Source organism: Drosophila elegans, unplaced genomic scaffold, assembly GCF_018152505.1.
Source record: "Drosophila elegans isolate 14027-0461.03 unplaced genomic scaffold, ASM1815250v1 contig_349, whole genome shotgun sequence".
NCBI lineage: Eukaryota > Metazoa > Arthropoda > Insecta > Diptera > Drosophilidae > Drosophila > Drosophila elegans.
In genome coordinates, this window is record NW_024545729.1 from 1,440,537 (window position 1) to 1,462,198 (window position 21,662).

General features: G+C 32.8%; 1 protein-coding gene across 7 annotated transcripts in view; it reads right to left on the reverse strand.

The window, feature by feature from the left end:
• Window positions 1-21,662, reverse strand: part of LOC108145267 — a 51,158-nt gene that overhangs the window by 2,744 nt on the left and 26,752 nt on the right. For 4 of the 7 annotated variants that reach the window (XM_017270543.2, XM_017270541.2, XM_041708669.1 and 1 more), the window contains 14 exons: window positions 20,987-21,061; window positions 20,468-20,687; window positions 20,279-20,399; window positions 19,925-20,031; window positions 9,059-9,200; window positions 4,728-5,052; window positions 4,378-4,650; window positions 4,153-4,311; window positions 3,972-4,097; window positions 1,310-1,477; window positions 965-1,246; window positions 612-833; window positions 359-525; window positions 10-301 (listed from right to left, as the gene is read on the reverse strand). In XM_017270543.2, the coding sequence (XP_017126032.1) occupies window positions 10-301; window positions 359-525; window positions 612-833; window positions 965-1,246; window positions 1,310-1,477; window positions 3,972-4,097; window positions 4,153-4,311; window positions 4,378-4,650; window positions 4,728-5,052; window positions 9,059-9,200; window positions 19,925-20,031; window positions 20,279-20,399; window positions 20,468-20,687; window positions 20,987-21,061 (2,679 nt within the window). Of the gene's footprint in view, window positions 1-9; window positions 302-358; window positions 526-611; window positions 834-964; window positions 1,247-1,309; window positions 1,478-3,971; window positions 4,098-4,152; window positions 4,312-4,377; window positions 4,651-4,727; window positions 5,053-9,058; window positions 9,201-19,217; window positions 19,325-19,924; window positions 20,032-20,278; window positions 20,400-20,467; window positions 20,688-20,986; window positions 21,062-21,662 lie in introns of those variants that run through there. The other 3 variants (XM_017270544.2, XM_041708668.1, XM_041708670.1) reach the window with 2 other exon arrangements.

Genomic DNA, 21,662 nt, shown 5'->3' on the forward strand with positions numbered 1-21,662 from the left:
TATACGAACGGTTTTATCAGTCATTGGTGGTAGAACAATAGTTTTTTCTAATATTCGCATCACAATTTTCCATAGCTCCTTCAGTAACCTCTTTAGTACGGTCTTTTCACACGATTGGGCATATAGAGTTAAAGAGCCGTCGAGCAAATCCATTAGCGGCCTCAAAACTTCATCGGCCTCGACGGCAACCGTGTTCCTTTGAGCGGCTAGGTTCCCAGCTGCCAGAGTCCCACTACCTCCTTTGATAGAAAGTAGCATATCACCAAGTTCTCTCACAGACTGAGTTATTCGCGGCTCCAAGCTAAAGGTAATCAGGTATTTAATTATTTATTCATTCAAAAGGTTGATTTAAGCCCACCTGATGGCGAATTGTGATGCCAAATCGTCCAGTGCTGAATTTAAATTCTGCTGAAGTTCCTTCAAAATGTTGGCTGCGTCCTCCTCTAGCTTATCCCCTCCCATAGACTCAAACATTCTTTCCAACTGCACTCTCAGTTGTTGAATGTTGTTCATAAGTATGCAAGCCTAATGGCACAAAAGTGGAAGAAATTGGTGCGTTAAAAAAAATGCTAGTGTTATTATAAAAGCACTTGGCACATTTGTCTACTCACAATTCTTTCATCCTTCATGTGATCTGGAAATTCTACTTTTACAATATCCGCATAAGCTATTAACACTTTTACGATTGTTTTAGCAAAACGCCTCATGTAACGTTTCCAAATTTCTGGATCAGGACACTCGAGTTTGCTAACAACATCGAAACATTGCGTCAATTGCGTAAAAACGTCGACAACCGAATTTGAAAAAAGCGCGTGTTCGCTGCTCTTTTGAAACTACAACGCAAGGAAAATAGTAAAGGCATTTAAAATTGGTTAAAATGGTTGTTTAAAATAACCACTAGAGACCTGCACAAGTTTACATTGTTTTAACTCGAAGAAGTCTCTTGTTTCCTAATAATTCTTACCCCGTCTTTTTTGTCTCGCTTAAATGCGCCGTGAAGATATTCCAGTGATACGTCGTCATTCTCATTTAGCCATTGCATCACAAAAGGCTCAAACCATGCAGGATAATCGGGAACTGCTCCTTTGTAGGGAGGCACCTCTTTGACGTAGTTACTATATAGCCATTTAACTCGAAAGTGAAGATTCATATAAGCCGATGACTTGCAGAGACGATGCTGCTCGTGCTCTTCAAGTGCATACTTCATGTCCACAGCAAAAAGATGCCACATTGAGGATGCTGATAGCTGCACACATGTATTTAATTAAACAAGTTTTACAAATATATTACACTCAAGTGGCAACTTTACCTGGCCAATATTTAGTTCCTGAGGAAATTGGTTTAAGACTGTGCCATAGCTGTTTTTATCTTCATCTATCACTGACACGATCAAAGCTATAAGCTTGTGCCAGAAGTCTACGCTATCCAGTTTGGGTTCATGATCATCCGGCGCACGTTTTGCTTCGTTGGGATCCACCTGTGTGTTCAAGAATAGAGTTACTTTTCAAAGAATACAGCATTTTTTTCAAGCTATTTAGAAAATAAACGTTAATTGCCATTGCAAATTATTTTTATAAACCAGAAACTTTAAACTTTAGAACGAAAATATTTTTTACAAAATATGTTTTTAAAAAAATGGCCCAAATAAAAAGGGAACAAGAATACAAAAGTATTCAATTGAATATTAAACTATCGATTAATTTTAAAGCCTATTTAATTTTCTGCCTACGTTCAAAGTACTTATGTGTATTTCGCATAGAGATTGCGTTCAATACGCAAGAAAAAAAAACAACAGTTCATAAAAGTTTTATATTCAAAAGAAATCAAAAATTGCGCCATTCTTTCATAGCAAAACCAGCTGTTTTAGTGGTGGCACTATGGCATTATCGATAACTATACTTTTTTCAGAATTTTTTCTAAAACCTCCGGAGCGAATGGTTTGTAGTCGCATTTATTTAAAACGCCTTATAGCCTGATTCCATTGCCGCATTAGTGGACTTTTTAAATGTGCCTGATTCCATTGGTGCATTAGCATTTAGTTAATGCTACTCCGACATGTGAGTGGCACGAACAGCTGATCTGGGCTTGTTTACTTTTGAAATAATCGCCTTTAATTGGCAAATCCAAAAGAAATTAATTAAAACAAGAAAGAAAGCAAACTTCGGCAAGCCGAAGTTCATATACCCTTGCAGCTATCGCAAGAATTAAATATTTTTGAAAACATTAAAATTATGATTTACTTGCGTATATGTTTAAAAACATTGAAGCTATGACGATTTGCAGCTTAATTATTTGATTGTTCTTTTATATATTTTTATTATTTGTATGGGAGCTATATGATATAGTCATCCGATTTTGATGAAACTTAAACCATAATTCTGAAATATTTAACCATTGCTATATGTCGAAGAACTAAAAAAAAAATTAAAAAACAGCAAAGTTATAATTTTTTTCAATTATTTTTCCGATTGTTCCTATGGGAGCTATATGCTATAGTCGTCCGATTTTGATGAAATTTTAACCATAATTCTGAAATATCTAACCATTACTATATGTCGAAGAACTAAACAAAAAATTAAAAAACAGCAAAGTTATAATTTTTTTTCAATTATTTTTCCGATTGTTCCTATGGGAGCTATATGCTATAGTCGTCCGATTTTGATGAAATTTTAACCATAATTCTGAAATATTTAACCATTGCTTTATGTCGAAGAACAAAACAAAAAATTAAAAAACAGCAAAGTTATAATTTTTTTTCAATTATTTTTCCGATTGTTCCTATGGGAGCTATATGCTATAGTCGTCCGATTTTGATTAAATTTAAACCATAATTCTGAATTATTTAACCATTGCTATATGTCGAAGAACTAAACAAAAAATTAAAAAACAGTACAAACACTTTATAGGGTCGGAAACGTCTCCTTCACTGCGTTGCAAACTTCTGACTGAAATTATAATACCCTCTGCAAGGGTATAATGAATGAACATGAGTGAGTTTACTAAACTCTGTAATGCTCAGCAGGACATCCATACTGCGACCGAGCCATTTGCCAACTTGGACGACAAGGAAGAGAAGCTGATTGCGTTGTTATGACGGGTTCGCAATGGAGACCACCACAGTTTCTAAAAAGGGCAAGGATCCCTGTATATGTGGGAGTTATTCTATGCCATAGATCCAGCAGTAATTCATTGTGGTACTGCGAGCAGAATTTGCAGCGTGCGCTCTAGGTTTCAGTCATTTTTATACAAAATAGATTTTATATTCAAAAGATATCAAAAATTGCGCCAACCTTGCTTATAGAAAACAGCTGTTTTAGTGGTGGCACGAACAAAATATCGTTAAACATCCGTATTTTCCGGTATTTTTTCTAAAAACGTTCGGGGCGAATGGTTTTTAATCGCATTTAAAAATCGCATTTAATTTAAATGCGGCATTTAGCCATATGGGATTCCCTGTGTAAATAAATGCGCAATTGGCTAAATGCGTTTTAATGCGGCAATGGAATCAGGCTATTATTATAGGCTCTTATAGCCTGATTCCATTGCCGCATTAGTGAACTTTCCATTGCCGTTTAGCTAACTTAGGTTTGTGTACTTTTGAATTGTCGTAAATCAAAACGAAATGAATTAAAAATCATGAATATGAGCGAGTTAACGGATATCTTTAATGCCCAACAGGACATCCATAATGCGACCGATGCATTTGCCAACTCTGGCGACAAGAAAGGGAAGCTGATGGTGTTGTTTGACGGGTTTGCAAAGGAGAGCACCACAGTTTCCAAAAAAGAGCAAGGCGTTTTTACATGCCAGAGATCCAGCAATAATATACTGCGACTAGGAAATGACTCCTTTGACGTGGCCAAAAATATTTGTCAAGTAAAACATTTGATCTATCTATGCCAACCCTTTTTTCACCTCATATAAAACGAATAATTATAAACAATAGTTATTCTATAGGTTAAGCCGTTTACCTGAAATTCTCTGTTGTAGAGTTCATAGCAGTTCTCGAACAAGAACTGATAAGTCGATCTCAGGCAAGCTTTAACACAGTCCTTAACCACTGTGCTCGCCCTCGGAGGACTAGATAGCTCTTGGACCTGTGTGGATATATACTTAATATATTGATTCAAACTAAATTTACAGTTCAATTACCTTCATACGGAAAAAGGTTATGCTCGTCAATAAATCGACTGTCGACTTTAGGTCCATTAACTTTTCCGGGCTCGACGCAGGGAAGTTGTTTCTATACATTGACAAATCAATTCTAAGTGAGTTGTGCAACTGGTCCAGCAGCTTTACAAATTTTTCTTTCTAATAAATAATTTAGCAGGATTTGTAAAATATTATCATTGTCAATTAAGTAAGTAGACTAAATACCCCAAAATTGCTGGCCGCAAATCGATCACTGGCCGACACAGCTGAAGAAGCTGTTGTATGAGCATAATATGCATTTATATTTGCCAACAGTGTGCTCATTACGGCTGGTACTCCGGGGCAAAGGTATTTGGCAGATAAGCAATGAAAGTGCGTCATAGCTTGATAGATGTTCTCAATTCCATACCGCATAGAAAACTCATCGACAATCTCCTCGGGAATTTCGTCAAAATACAGTTTCCAAGCATCGTCGCCTTTCTGGGTTGGCAATTTAACCTTTAACATTGTTTCAAAAGTTGCATTATTTAAATGAGGTAGGTCAATCTTAAGGTAAATAATTATAAAGTGCTTACCATTCCGATGTTTTCTTCACAAAGATAATGAAACAGATTCTCGTGCAGGCAGGTATATTGAACATGATAAGGAGCTACCTTCTCCTCGCCCTTTATTTCAACGGATATGTGAAGCCGTATCGCACCTGATACGGCCGATTTGTCTGTGCGCTTCTCCAAGTTGTACCAAACATCCATTTCTCCGGAAAGCGTACGAACCTCTATAATTGTTTGACCCAAGAAGTCGTCCGACTCTCGGGTTAATTTCTGCCGCAGTTTTGACTTAAGATCGTTGTCTTCGTCCCAAACCCGTACTTTTATACGGTCTGAGGAGTTATGGCACTCGCTACATACATATACCCAATAGACAATAATTTAGTTATGAGCGTATAAAGCAATATATAGGATAATAACTTTATAAGTTGTGCATGTTTTTTTATCTGGCAATTGGTATTGGAAACGTTTAAAAACATTGGTTTACAAATTTTAATCGACTAAATACTCCAAAGATCAATCCGGTGGATGGTTGACTTTATTAGCTATTTGGCTTAGCATCTATAAAAGGGAGTTTAAAATATATTCTATTTCTATTAAAATAAGCTATCGATGACTGAAATTTGATTAGCAGAACTGGAGATAAAAATAAAACAGGTGAAAAACGTTATTTACACTTCGAAAATATGGTACTATTTTCTCGGAATAGCAGATTGCGGATTTTGCCTGTTTCAGGCCAGCAACTTTATCCCAAAAGGAACGCATTCGAATGCATTATTTCCAGAAGATTAGTTTAATACTGATTTTTCGCCACTTTCGCTTCTCCTTGATGAGTGGTGAGAATAGCGAAACAGTTTTGGCGGTACAATTCAAATTTTTACAATTATGTCGTTAAGTAAAGTTGATAGTAAAGACTATAATTAGAACCCTTGCAACACGAACCCGTTGTGGTGGTTTAACTTGCGCCGTGGTAAGTCTAAGAAATACTTTCAAATTGTTTAACAATTAATCTAAGTTATGACTAATTAGGTACCATACAAAAATTTGTGTCATTTTCTGAATCGGGTAGTCTAACTGCACCGAAATATCAAGATTCTTTTTGAAAATAGGCGTCGAAAGATACTCAACTTGCTTGAAACCGATGCTTCGTTCAAAAGTTATTCGAAAAATACTTTTTATTTGTACATGTCAAAATGAAATGAGCCTCTGCTTGACGGTTATTAGGCTTATTTTAAACCAGTAAAGCTACACACAAGATGTTGAAAATTTATTGTCAATCACGCTGATCTAACATAGTAGTTTAGTTTTACAAAAAAAAACAAACAAAAACTTTTAATTAATCTTTTACACTTTTTAGTTAAGTTTTCAAAAACCGCCCACGCAATTTCTTTTAAACTTGTTTATACTCTTGCAGAGCTTATTATAATTTCAATTAGAAGTTTGCAACGCAGTGAAGGAAACATATCCGACCCTGTAAGGTACATATATTCTTGATCAGCATCACTAGGAGATTCGATCTAACCATACCCTTGAACATTTGATTTGGTGCTTGGTTTGTTGTTATTGTATTTCTGTTGCCTCCCTTTTTTTTTGTTGCTCTGAGTCGTTGGACACTGTTGAACGGCAAGCGCTCTAACGGTGAAAATTGTTCTACCTATCTGAAATTCTCTCTTAGGAGCTAAACGTCCTTAAGGAGTTGTTTGGAACGGCAAAATCTAAACGTTATTACGCTCTTGACCTATCGCTCTCTCTGTCTCTCTCATTTAGTAGTGCTAATATCGGAGTTAATCGGTGTTACGCTCCCGCTATGACACTCCCGCTCTCTCTCTCAAAGTTCTTGAGCCTAAGATTTGCACAGTGGTCCGATTAGTCGTGAATATGGTCTGTTCCGTGGAAAATTCCAATAAAGTTATCTCGACCGGACTGCCTTCTATTTTCTGTCATTCATGCGAAAAATCTTCTCATGCCAAGTGTCTTGGCTACTCTATCATGGTTTGCGATGCCCTCAAATGCATTGCATTTACAGACCATGCATTAGTATCTGGGCGGCTTTAACTAACTAACTATTTAATCTTAGGTGCCACAACAATGGTACCTAGCGATATTGTGCCGCCAGTGACATCCGCTTTGTCCGAACAAAATAATTTTGTGGCTCAAACACCTCATGTTGACATAACGTCCGCATTACCAAGCCAAAAACTGTCATAAGTGTGGCACCAAAAACTTCTTCAATAGTAAACAAAGCCAGGGGAGTGCTTGGATTTATAAAAAACTGGTCTAAGGAATTCGATGATCCCTATGTCACAAAGACCTTATTCATTTCATTATTGCGTCTAATCCTGGAGTATTGCTCACCAGTTGGGAGTCCCCAACATAGTGTACATATAGACCGGTGTCTGAACAAAATAACTTTTTACTATTAGCTCTACGGTATATAATTTACCATCTTTATCCAATCGTAGAACAATTCTTGGTATCACTTTTAATCGTAAGCTTATTTACGGGGATGTTTTTGATAGTTTATTGGGTTGTGTGCTGTGTGAGACTTAATTCACTTTCACACCAGTTATTTTTATAAATTGGACAGTGTGGCGGTCTATGTGTCTTGTATCAGTCTCCCACTAGCGGGTCTATATATATTCCTCTTATTTTAAACCATTGTCGATCAAACTATAATATGCATGAATTTTTTAGAGTACCATGTAATGGCTTCGATTTTCCGAAGTTTGTTTCATTTCTTATTTTAATTCTTTTAGACATTAATATGGTTAAGTAATCCAGAATTAATTAACTTTTAATTGTTATCAAATCGGAAAACAATATCATAAAGCAATGGCACCATAAAAAATTGTTGATTGTAATTTTTTGAATCACTGAGTCCAACTGCACCGGTTGGTTTCGGTTTTTGGTTTTTAGCAGGATGCTAGATACCTGGTAAAAAAAAACGCTTCTGACCCTGGACTTTACCGGATAGATTATATTTTTTTTGTATCAAAGGCAATAGAACTTAAGGCTGACACACTTCCAAACATCCTTAAAGGTATGTATTATACTCAAACGCTAATTGCAGCAATAGAATTTTAGAAACCCCAATGTATAGCCACGTAACGGCTGCCATAAGGGAAATTCATTATTCACAAGGCAAAAATATGTAAGCAAGTGAAATTAATCTTTTTTTATTAATGTTTTAATATATATATATATAAATATATATACATATATATTGATTTTGCGGTGTTGTTCGACTCCCTGATTTAGAAAATGACTCTGAAGACATTTGAGACTTTTTAGGCCCTTATAAACATAGGGCCCTTATATATAAGTCGGAACGGGCCGGACTGGACCAATCATATAGCTTAATATGAAAAATCCGAAAAATAAATATAGATGTCTTTCAATTTATACAAATATACATCGATCTGTTGTAAATGGTTTACTATTTTCGAACCCATTTTATTAACAATCTCAATTAATTTTATAAAAATCTGACAACAATAACATATGGGAAAGATATAAAAATTCAGCGGCAAATCAACAAAGCTTCGTTGTTATAAACACACCGGCAACGGCACTATCCAATGCAGAGCAGCGGCAGAGCCCGACACGATTAGTACAAAACGGCTGTCAGCACACTAACATGAAGTCTAATCTCCGCTGGTATTGAACAATATGGTGTAACTTTTTAAATTAGAACTCGATTTGGACTTTAGTGTCTGCCGATAGATATGTCCGAAAAGCACATGCACAGCCCAATAAATAACATCTACCATGTCTCAGTGTGACATGATATTGACGTTTTGAAATAAACTTTCGATGCGTTGGCATAACTAGCTTTTATATCTAAACGTACATACGGACAGACAGACAGACAGATAGACTGACAGACGGACGGACAGAAAGACGTCATGGTTAGCCATCGATTCGGCTTTTGATTCTGATCAAGAATATTAAAACATTGTAGGGTCGGAAACACTTCCTACTACCTGCTTTTCTACATATGTTTCTACTTTCAAGGGAGTACAATATACTTTTTTACACTGCAAAAATGGTACCACACAAAAATGTTAGGTGTAATTTGTTTCGTTTTGGAGTCAAAGTGCACTGGATAACCAAACTATCATCTATTAGATGAATAGTAGATTGCATTTTGAAAACTAGTGCCGTCATCTATTTGTTTATGCACTTTTTGTTTTGTTTTGCCTCTGTGATTTAGAGAATTGTGGCAATCGTTCACTAACAGAGAGACGCGAATAGTAGAGAATAGAATAGAGTGCAACTTAGTTGTAATTTATGTATGCATGCATACATAGTTGTGTGGAGAAAACATAAAGGGTTGAATTTAGGGCACAAGTACTCACAAGTGAAACTTCTCGTTCCACACAGGGTTAAGTTCCTGTGGCATTGTTCGCGTTCGTTTTTTCACCTTGCTAACCTGTACCGTCACATATGGATCACTGGTACCGCTTTTATCCTTCGCTATCAGGCCTTGAGCACAAATCACTGGATCAAATCAGGTCAAATATAGTGGGTTCATCAATTTGTTCGTTTCCAACACCATAATCCGAAAATCACCAATTGTTGTGTGGTAGTCAGGGGTTCCAAGCCGATCATAATGTTCCAGATGTCAAATTTGTAATTTTGTTTGGTTTAATTTTTTATTGTGTATTTGTGTTGATTGCAAAAAAAGTTACAAGATTTGTTGATTTTGTTTTAAATTTTAAAACGATTTTTTGGGGTTTGAAACGAAGAAAATAGTTTTAGGTTTTCATTATGTGCATTTAAGTAGTTAGTTCAAAATTTTTAAGGTTTTGATTTTTTTTCAGTGTTAAGAATTGTTTTTTCAAGGGAGAAAGAAGAAGAGAAAAAACGGGGTGTTTTTAATAATGATCTTCAATATCAGTTCAGCAGAAACAGTGCAGTGCTGCTGACTTGATTACACTGTCACATATACATATATGTATGTACATACAATTAATTGGTTAACATAAGTATATACATTTATGTACACATGATTACGAGTCAGAAAGATGCAAGTGACAAAGGTTAAAGTGTTAATGGTATATTTTCGATAATAAAAAACACTTAGTTCTGTACAGCTTTAAAAACTAATCACAGTTGAACGTAAAGAGCAGAAAGTCGAAAGCAAGATATAAGTTTAATAATTTGTATTCGTTTTTATCATATGTACCTTTACAAAATGCACATGTAAAGGAAAATGATACACTAGGTACAATAAACTAGCATTATAAAGATTTTTATTTTAAAGTGTGTACAATAATACGTATGTATGTATGTATAAGAAATTGGTTTTCATTGCCCACAAGATGGCCTCACACATACTAAGAAGGTCAGCTCAAACGAATATTTATTTTGAAAACATATTTTGTATTATATAAAATGCAGAAAAGAACATATAAAAATATATTAGGATTAAAGGGTTACCAAAGCCTGGCATTTAAAACACTGCACACAGATTTATTTTTCATTAGCGTTTTGGACCGATTTTTTTTTCATACGGGATATAGTAAGCAACTGCCTGCTTTTATTGAATTAACACAACCTAGTTGGCACTTTAGCTATTTGAAAATCAGAATTGTTTTTGTACATCCTAATCTCATAGGATAAATTTATGTAAAGACATATATATCAACATATATATTCTTAATCAGCATCGATTTTAATGATCTTAGTTAAAGGCATGATTTTAAGTCGGCATGGATAAGTCTAAAACACGATCAGATCGAACCACTTTTTGCATTAATCATTATAAATTACAACTATATCGATATATTTGAAATAAAATAAAAACCATCATTTAAATTTAATTTTTCAAAGATGTGCTAGATAAATATACTACCATAATTCAGGGGGCGGTAACTTTAAAACTGCACACATTTTAGGCATAAAAACAGATACAGATTACTAATGGGCAATAAAATATTTGATTTATAGAGGAGAAACGAGTAGTTTGAAGCCCGTTAATTTGTTTTCATCACTAGATTGTGACTTAAGAAACAACTATAAGTCGCGTCAGGATAATAATAATAATAATAATTGTAGAAAAAAATATTCGTTTAGGTTTTAAATTGTTTTTGTTTTTGTGGAATTTGTAAAAGTTACAAATAATATTGAAATAATCCCAATTGAAAATAACAATCTTTGATGGTGAACAAAAGTCGACTGTCATAGGCAAAATCTGGCTCGGCTTATGACAAATTCGGTCATCAAAAACAATTACATATTAAATTTAGTTTATTTTTGTGGAAGGAAAACAATGTTGTCTGTCCCAAACTACAAGATCTTCCCTAAACAGTTGTTTTTCAACTTGATCTGCAAGCAGATTTTGACAGTTTTAGCTTTTTTTAATCTAAAAAAATTATTCTGCTGAAATGAATATAGTTTTATTTGTTTTTAAGGCGCATGCAAGTTAATTAATTTTCAATTAATTAATCAAATTCTTTTGACTAATACAAATTTGAGTAAATTTGTTTGCCACTAATATTTTTATATTGTTTTAAAAAATGTTTATTTTTAATTTTAAAGTAAATATTTATAAAATTTTATGTGCAATCTAAATAGAATTAAAATAATTTTTTAAGTTGAAATATATTGAAAAACATAAGTAAATAAACATATATTTTTTTTTTACTTTTTTTATATTAAATAAGGGTGAATATTAAAATCATATTTAAAATGAAATAAATGGCTAAAAAAAATGTAATAAAAACAAACAATTCCTTCACTAAAAAATGTTTATATATATTTTTTTAAATTTCAAATGGTGACATTGTTGGAAGTGAGAGTACATAAGTGCAGCACAGTTTGAACGGTTTAATCAAAGAAATGTTTGCCCATTTTTATATTCTTGAAGTAGGTATTTAAATTTTACTATCATAATTTTAATTCAATGCTCATCTGATATGATATTGACATTTTTTTATACCCAATAGTTTGATATCCATGCAACAACAGTATAGTTTCTATGACCATTTTTTTTGGTAGTCAGGCGGCAATTTGGCCAGTTTTTCTGCAAAAACGAATCGGAAGTCGCCGTTACCGTGCTATCGAGGCATGTTGGAAAACTTTTTCTTCTCCCGAATGGAAGATGAAGACATCTACGACACATATGGTTCCAGCAGAACGGAAAACGGACTAATCAGCCGAAAAGGCGATGTAGACTCGCAGCTGCGTTTTGACCCTGTTGGAAATTTTTTGTGGGGTGCTGTCAAGGATAGGTGCTATGCCAACCATCCAGAGACAATAGACGATCAAAGCAGGAGATTGAAATAATCACAGTAATGGGCCACCATGTAGGAAAACATCGAACTTGTTTCATTTATTTTTCCGATTGTTCCTGCTGCCTGCAATAGAAAGGCAACTTTTGCGAACGTTTAATGCAGATAGCTTTCAAACTGAGAGACTAGTTTGCGTAGAAACGGACGGACGGACAAGGCTTGATCGACTCTTTTAGTGATGCTGATCAAGAATGTATATACTTTATGGGTTCGGGAATGTCTCCTTCACTGCGTTGCTTTTGACTTAAATTATAATACCCTTCGAAACGGGGTGTGCTTCAAATAATTTTTATTAACAGCATAAATATTTTTCTGCACAATGAAATGGTTGTTGAAAGACCTCGGATTTTACATATTTGGATATATTTTAAGGATTGGGATTGGTAATTCTGATAACACGAAAGATAATGTGTTGGAAAAATAAAATAAGAGCTATAAATATTGAAAACTGATCTATTAGGCTTACAAATTATCCTGTATAATTTGTATCACAATAAACTTCTACAATTTTCTACAAATTTTTAATAAACAGGCCTTTATGTTTCGCTCCAAAAATAATTTTGTACGAGGAGAAACTTTTGTCGACGTCTTGAAGTAATTGAAGCAAGCTCCAAAAAGGTGTAGCAAACTAAACAGTTTAATTCAATTTAAGTTTTAAAATTAATTTTATTCACCTATCTATAATTCACTTCATTTACTTTAAAAAATATTTTTGTCGGTTCTGTTTACACAAAAAAACCAAACTTTTTCTGTATTTGTCACACTTTAATAATTAACGAGTGATATGAAATTGTCAATAAAATTTATATGCATATATTTTGCATTTATTTTGGATATTTAGGCAATAATTTCACATATTTTTTTGCAATTTTAAAGCATACTAGATTGGTTTGTATATTTTAGAACTGTTTTTGAAATTATCTAATTTGAACGATAAAACGTTAAAATACAAATATTGGTACAAATTAAATAAAAGTACGCATATATGCTAAATCCAAGGTCTTGTTTTTAAGCATTTACGTTCCAGTGGAATACCACTTTTAGATAGTCACTTTATTTATTTTCTGCTCTGTGTATACTTTTTTCTACCTAATATTTTCATTTTCTTCTGATGTGTAAATTGTAAACTTAATTTAAAAATGTTAAAGTAGTAAGTTTAAATTTAAAACAAAAAAATAAAATAAACAATATCAGTGTCAAAATCAACAAACAACAATTTGGTTGTATAATTCCAGTTTTATTCAGAAACCTCAAAGTTTGGCATTTAATTGACTTTTTTGTTTGAACAACTTTTTATTGTATTGACTTTTTCTATACACTTAAAGTTATCAGGATCATTAAAAATTGCAAAAATGAGCTAATACATTACATTATGTGAAATAATATACATTTTGAAACTTAACACGCTTAAAATAAATATATAGTAAAAGAAATTATATAAATGAATAACAGAAAAACAAATAATATAGTAAGACAGGAGGTCCTGAAGACGGTGTTATTTACTTTTAATAATGTAACACTAGATTGCATTCAGAGACTGAAAAGGATATTTTTAAATAATATTAAAATTATATATTTTCAAACTAGGGAAATTATGCAAGCCGAAGCTTATATACCCTTGAAGCTATTACAAAAATAATATTCATATTTATATAAATCTAAAAACATGCCTTTAAGGCATAGAAAAACTTTTGTTTTCATGTATTTTATTTTTTAGTTACCAAAAATAAGTTAAGGTTTTAAAAAATGTTCATATTGATTTAGTGTTTCAAGAAAAAACCAAACTGTTTAAAATTCTGTAGAGTTTTAATCCAATTTGAGAAAATAAGCACAAATCCGCGCGTTCGTCTGCAATTTTGTATTGAAATACAAATATTTTCAAACGGTTTTTTTAATTAAAAAATATATATTTTCTTTAAATATTTTGTTTTGAATATATATCTATGTGTTTTGACTTTGATAGTTGTATAAATCCATTTTGTCGGATTTTTAAAAATTGAAAATGTTATTCTAAAGTAGTAATCCAAAACTATGTCTTCACAGAGAGAAAAACATAACAAAACCAGTTTAATATTGCCTCCTCAATTTTTATACCCTTGCAGAGGGTATTATAATTTCAGTCAGAAGTTTGCAACGCAGTGAAGGAGACATCTCCGACCCTATAAAGTATATATATTCTTGATCAGCATCACTAGGCGAGTCGATCTAGCCATGTCCGTCTGTCCGTCTGTCCGTCCGTTTATATGCAAACTAGTCTCTCAGTTTTAAAGCTATCTGCATGAAACTTTCCCAAAAGTTGTCTTTCTATTGCAGGTAGTATATAAGTCGGAACGAGCCGGATCGGACGACTATAGCATATAGCTCCCATAGGAACAATCGGAAAAATAAATGAAAAAAAATTATAACTTTGCTGTTTTTTAATTTTTTGTTTAGTTCTTCGACATTTAGTAATGGTTAAATAAATTTCCGATTTACGGTTTAAATTTCATCAAAATCGGACGACTATAGCATATAGCTCCCATAGGAACAATCGGAAAAATAAATGAAAAAAATTATAACTTTGCTGTTTTTCAATTTTTATACCCTTGCAGAGGGTATTATAATTTCAGTCAGAAGTTTGCAACGCAGTGAAGGAGACATCTCCGACCCCATAAAGTATATATATTCTTGATCAGCATCACTAGGCGAGTCGATCTAGCCATGTCCGTCTGTCCGTCTGTCCGTCCGTCTGTCCGTCTGTCAGTCTGTCCGTCTGTCCGTCTGTCCGTCCGTTTATATGCAAACTAGTCTCTCAGTTTTAAAGCTATCTGCATGAAACTTTCCCAAAAGTTGTCTTTCTATTGCAGGTAGTATATAAGTCGGAACGAGCCGGATCGGACGACTATAGCATATAGCTCCCATAGGAACAATTGGAAAAATAAATGAAAAAAAATTATAACTTTGCTGTTTTTTAATTTTTTGTTTAGTTCTTCGACATTTAGTAATGGTTAAACATTTCCGATTTACGGTTTAAATTTCATCAAAATCGGACGACTATAGCATATAGCTCCCATAGGAACAATCGGAAAAATAAATGAAAAAAATTATAACTTTGCTGTTTTTCAATTTTTTGTTTAGTTCTTCGACATTTAGTAATGGTTAAATATTTCCGATTTACGGTTTAAATTTCATCAAAGTCGGACGACTATATCATATAGCTCTCATAGGAACAATCGGAAAAATAAATGAAAAAAATTATAACTTTGCTGTTTTTTAATTTTTTGTTTAGTTCTTCGACATTTAGTAATGGTTAAACATTTCCGATTTACGGTTTAAATTTCATCAAAATCGGACGACTATAGCATATAGCTCCCATAGGAACAATCGGAAAAATAAATGAAAAAAAATTATAACTTTTCTGTTTTTTATTTTTTTGTTTAGTTCTTCGACATTTAGTAATGGTTAAATATTTCCGATTTACGGTTTAAATTTCATCAAAATCGGACGACTATATCATATAGCTCTCATAGGAACAATCGGAAAAATAAATGAAAAAAATTATAACTTTTCTGTTTTTTAATTTTTTGTGTAGTTCTTCGACATATAGCAATGGTTAAATATTTCAGAATTATGGTTTAAATTTTATCAAAATCGGACGTCTATATCATATAGCTCCCTCAGAAATAATAAAAATATATAAAATAACTATCAAATAATTGAGCTGCAAATCATCATAGCTTCAATGTTTTTAAACATATACGAAAGTAAATCATAATTTTAATGTTTTCAAAAATGTTTAATTCTTGCAATAGCTGCAAGGGTATATGAACTTCGGCTTGCCGAAGTTTGCTTTCTTTCTTGTTTGTTTAGTTCTTCGACATTTAGTAATGGTTAAATATTTCCGATTTACGGTTTAAATTTCATCAAAATCGGACGACTATAGCATATAGCTCCCATAGGAACAATCGGAAAAATAAATGAAAAAAATTATAACTTTGCTGTTTTTCAATTTTTTGTTTAGTTCTTCGACATTTAGTAATAGTTACATATTTCCGATTTACGGTTTAAATTTCATCAAAGTCGGACGACTATATCATATAGCTCCCATAGGAACAATCGAAAAAATAAATGAAAAAAATTATAACTTTTCTGTTTTTTATTTTTTTGTTTAGTTCTTCGACATATAGCAATGGTTAAATATTTCAGAATTATGGTTTAAATTTTATCAAAATCGGACGTCTATATCATATAGCTCCCTTAGAAATAATAAAAATATATAAAATAACTATCAAATAATTGAGCTGCAAATCATCATAGCTTCAATGTTTTTAAACATATACGAAAGTAAATCATAATTTTAATGTTTTCAAAAATGTTTAATTCTTGCAATAGCTGCAAGGGTATATGAACTTCGGCTTGCCGAAGTTTGCTTTCTTTCTTGTTATAGATTAAAAGAACTTTTACATATCAATAAGATACGAAAACATATCCTAATTTACTAATTTGAATACACGACACATAAATATTATTTTGTATCAAATGTTATAGCCTGATTCCATTGGCGCATAAAAACAATTTAAGCCTAATGAGTTTTTATTTACACAGGGATTCCTATGAGGCTAAAAGCCGCACTTAAAATAAATGCCATAATTAAGTGCGATTAAAAATCACTTGCCCAACTGATATTAGAAAATATACCGGAAAATATGAATGTTTAAAAATATTTCGTTAGTGCAACCACTACGACTGCAGGCTTTTATATGGCGAAATTTTGGATTTCTTTCGAATATAAAATCTGTTTTGCATAAAAATTACTGAAAAGAAGAGTAAGCTCAGCAAATCCTGGTCGCAGTACCACAATTATTTACTGCTGGATATCTTGTAGGAAAAAAGACCCACATATATGGGGATCCTTGCTCTTTTTTAGAAACTGTGGTGGTCTCCTTACCAAACCCGTCAAACAACACCATCAGCTCCCCTTACTTGTCGTTTAATATCCTGCTGAGCATTAAAGTCTTCCGTTAACTCACTCAAACTAATGATTTGTAATTAATTTCGTTTGGATTTGCAACAATTAAAAAGTAAACAAACCCCGATCAGCTGTCATTCACATGTCGGAGTAGCATAAGCTAAATGCTAAATGCGCAATGGTGTCAGGCTAATAGTTCGAAATGACTTCGATACTGTAATATATTTAACATACTAAGGTATTACTTAATGAATACGCTCTGGTCACGCCGCAGTTCTACGAAAAGTTTTAAACAGTGTCAATTCGTGTAATAAGGAACGAATACTTTGATAGTTTACAATGAAAGAAGAAGCTTTAATTATGTTTCTGGAAAACAATGGCTTGCCTCTTTCCCATATGGCCTGCTAAAAGATTTTTATTAACAATCATTACAAGTAAAAAATGTACACTAATATAATTTAGGCAAACATTTTTATCATAATAAATTTATGCAATAATGTTTTCAGAAAATAGATTAAGAAAATGTGATTTAAATAAATAATCAATGCATTTTAAAACAAGAATGGAAGCAAGAACATGATTTTTATTTCAATTATTCGATCGTTCGTATGACAGCTATATGACATTGTTTTCCGATTTAAATTAAAAAATTTCAAAATTGGAGAAAATACAATTGTTTTATAATTTCTAATTTTTTTTAATTTGTTGATGTTTTTTCTGTGAGCTTTATGATATAGTCGCTCGATTTTAATAAAAGTTAAGCCGTAATTTCAAAATAATAAACCATCACTAAATATTGAAAAAAAAATAATAAAAAATAAGAAACAAAGTTATACCTTTTTTTTCTTGATTGTTCCAAAGGAAGCTATAATATATTTATAGTTGTCCGATCGGGCTCGTTTTTACTTTTGGGAAAGTTTCATGCAGATCGAAAATGTCTCCTGCAAACTTCTGACTTAAAATTTAATACCCTCTGCGAGGGTATAAATATATACTGGGTATTTTGGGAATACATAACACCCTTAAATGAAAACAATTACAAAATAATACGAAAATACTATCAGCTAGTTATGAAAAAATATAAAAATTCTGATATGCAAAGCATATTAATGTGATATGAAAAAATACAATAGTAATATGTTCCAAATTATTGGTTTGTTGTGTTCAAAAATATTAAATTGGAACGCCTTATGTTGAATCAATATTATTAAAAAAAAACCGGTTTGATGACTAGTTTTGGTTTTTTTTCTCAGTGTTTGAGTGTACTCTTATAAATGTGAAAACAACGAAGTTGTAATTTGCTTTTATTTATGTTTTCTATTATTTATATAGGAACTATATGATTTTGTCATTTGTTCCGCCTATTATACTACCTGCAATACAAAGGTAACTTTTGGGAAAAAGGTTTGAAGGCTAGTTTTCGTAGAAAGTACAAGTATTTATTTTTGGAAAATCTCAATGGGTATATAACCTTAGACATGCCGAAGTTTGCTTCCTTTTTGTTAAGTATGAGTTAAGATTCGCAGAAAAAAAAACACAAACAAAGAAAAATCCGTAAAACACTTTAATTGAAGTTAAAGTTCGCTCTCTCTATTAACTAATTTTGTTTAGTGTCTATAGCCTGAGTATAGCCTTACTGCAAAGTGTACATGAAATAAACCAAAGCCAACTTCTGATTGAAATGATAACACCCTCTGCAAGGGTATAAAAATAAAGGGAAACAGATTAAACTTTTCTAATTTTCAATTTTTTTAAAATTCTTTTGGACATAGAGAATATTTATAGCGTGAATGAAGCGCATACTAAAATAATTTGAAATTTAGGTGGATTAAGGAATATTTAATTTTTGCAATAGCTTGAAGCGTATATAATCTTTTGGCTTGACAAAGTTTGCTTCCTTTCCTGTTTTGCCTTGAAAACCGTTAATAGGCTAAAATAAACTTACAATATTTATGTACAATTTTTTAAGTAATTGTTTTTACCGTTAATTTGGTTGTTTAATTTTTAAAGAAAAAAATACCTTTCCTTTAGAACTGTTATAACTAAATAAATATGAGTTGAAAGGTAGCAGTGTTATATATAACATATCAAAATAACAATTTCATGACAAAAATTAACTTAACGAAAACGTGAAACTAAAGATCAGTATAAAAAAATGTATGATATCCAGTAATTAATTACAATAATTACTTTGGGCGTAGTTAAATTAAAACCAAAACGAAAAACTATAAAAAAAAGGAATGCATTGAATGCCAAATGGCGTTGTTTGTGTACCTGTAATAGTTAGTTTGCATGACCACTTAGATGTTCCCTCAACAGTAGCGTGCTCAGCCTGTTCTAATGAATCTATGTGTGTATCAGGATCCACACCGAATGTCATCCTTAAATAAAATCGATTACATACATTTATGATTCGGGTTTACTTTGGATACTCCATAAATGCTTCTGAAATATCAAAACACTAAAAGTATGTTATTGAATTGGCTAGGCGGGTGCACACGTTTCTTCCCCTTGGAGGTATATTATTGGACCTTTACACATGACTACAATCCTATGATCTTGTTGATCCTATTTATGTGTTTGCATTTGTAAACGATAAAAATGTTTCGTATCTAACATTTCGGTGTGAAGCCCACACATAGAATTAATCCACAAAATGTTAGTTTTGTTTAGAGCCATTATTAGTTTACAAATTAAATATAATTGCGATTTATTTTATACGTGGGCTTCACAAATGTACCTGAATTTAATGCGTACATGCGTATCACACATTTCTCAAATACAAAAATAATATACAGTTACATATAATCGCACATTCATTATTGTAAATCAATATTGTATTCTCATAGACCAGTATAATAATAATAAATACAGCGTGTCATTCAAATGCGAATTGCAAATACATTCACATACATCCAATTCAAAATAACCGACAACAGAAAATTACGACGATAAGAAGTTAGTTTTGTACAATCTCAAACCTGTGATTGCTATCTTGGCCGACCATTTGCTTGTGCCATCCAGGACGCTTTGTTTAACAGCCTTCATATGACCGGTGTGACTCTTCTCCTCAACGCTGAACACGGCTCTATACGGATGAATCCCAGGTCAAATTTTACTATCTTTATGTTTATTGGTTTTGGCCGCTTACAAAACTAGCTAACAAACTTGTTTGTGTTTTATCGTGTACGATTTGAGACTGCATAACATGTTAATATAGGCAAATCAAGTGTTTTGCATAGAACTATGTAGTACCCCCGTTAAAGGAAAATTATATGTTTTAATCGCTGCGTTTATCCGCACTAGTCAAGTCAATATTTTAAGCATAATATTACCTGATCAACTCAAAAATTTCTGGTTTCTCTCGCTCTCGTTGTTTCATTCTCTCCTTCATGGCTGTAATGATCGAATTGGCCTTATCCTCCGCACCGTGTTTTGAGCTCTTTTCGGCAGCACCTAGTTTTATCCAAATAAAAAGGAGCTAATAGATCTTTCGAGTACGCCTATAAGTTCACAATACTTACGCTGAAGACAATCAGCATTCAGCAGGTCCTTACACTTTTCATGGCACTTAACACCGCACTCAGTGCACCGTACTCCTTGCCGTGCGATTCCCCACAGTAGACCCTCGCATTCGTAGCAGTAGGTTGGTGACGTTGCCGTCCACAACAGGAAGTTGTGTGGCGTTGTCGATGATATGGGGTAGATCAGGGCCTGTAGAGCTTTTTTATACACGTGCATTTTCTATGGGATGAAAAAAGATACCGATTGAAAAAAAATACCCTTTTTCAGCTTTAAAACTTCAAAGTGACTGATTTAATTAGAAGTATATCGAAAACTTAAATCAAAACCCGGCAAAGGCGTTGTTACGGGCAATGTTTCTAAAACAATGAATCAAATAAAACATCTTAATGGTCATCTTAGTTAATTAATTTAAGAAAATTGTTCAACATTAGAAGTTGTCAATAGTTGATTTACGAAACTCATGCTACCAATGCTGAAATTAAGTTAAGAAATTATCATTGAGGTAACGTTTTCCTCACCAGTTCTTCGTCGTTTAGCGTTGCACGAGGTACAGCGGATGTAAGTCCAGCATTTCGTTTTGTAGCGGCCATCGTCTAAAGGGACATATAGATAAATTAGCCTTCTGAGAGTACAGGTATGTATTTGGTGAGTGTATAATTTTAAAGTTCTTCTATTAAAACTTGGTTGTCAAAACATACTAAGCAAATAAAGCTACTTCATCGCAACTCTACTGCAGATACTTAAGTAAATACAATATGGTTTTAAGCTTCAAGAATAATTTAAAGAAGCATAACAGGCAGAATGCAAATAGGAAAAAAAGTCGTTGAAACAAATGACAAATTTGAGATAAATACAATTAAAAGTGCACTGATCGTTATATACGAATACAACATGTTTATTTCTTAATTATTAGTAACAGTTTTTGTATTTGGAATCGCATCTATCCGAAAATCGAAATTTTTGTTTTCGTTCAAGGTCTTTCTATGGTTTCTAATAGATATGCATTGCAAGCGTGTACGTTGTTGTCTACCAACCGTGATGTGATCATTTGCATGCAAACTTAACAGATTACATTGATCCTTTCTTGCGGGCGTATGTTGTAGCTCTGCCTGAGAGCCGTCGGTCAAAAGAATCAAAAATCATCAGTTACTCAAGACAGCTTACTATATGACATTTTTATTGAATATGCTTTTC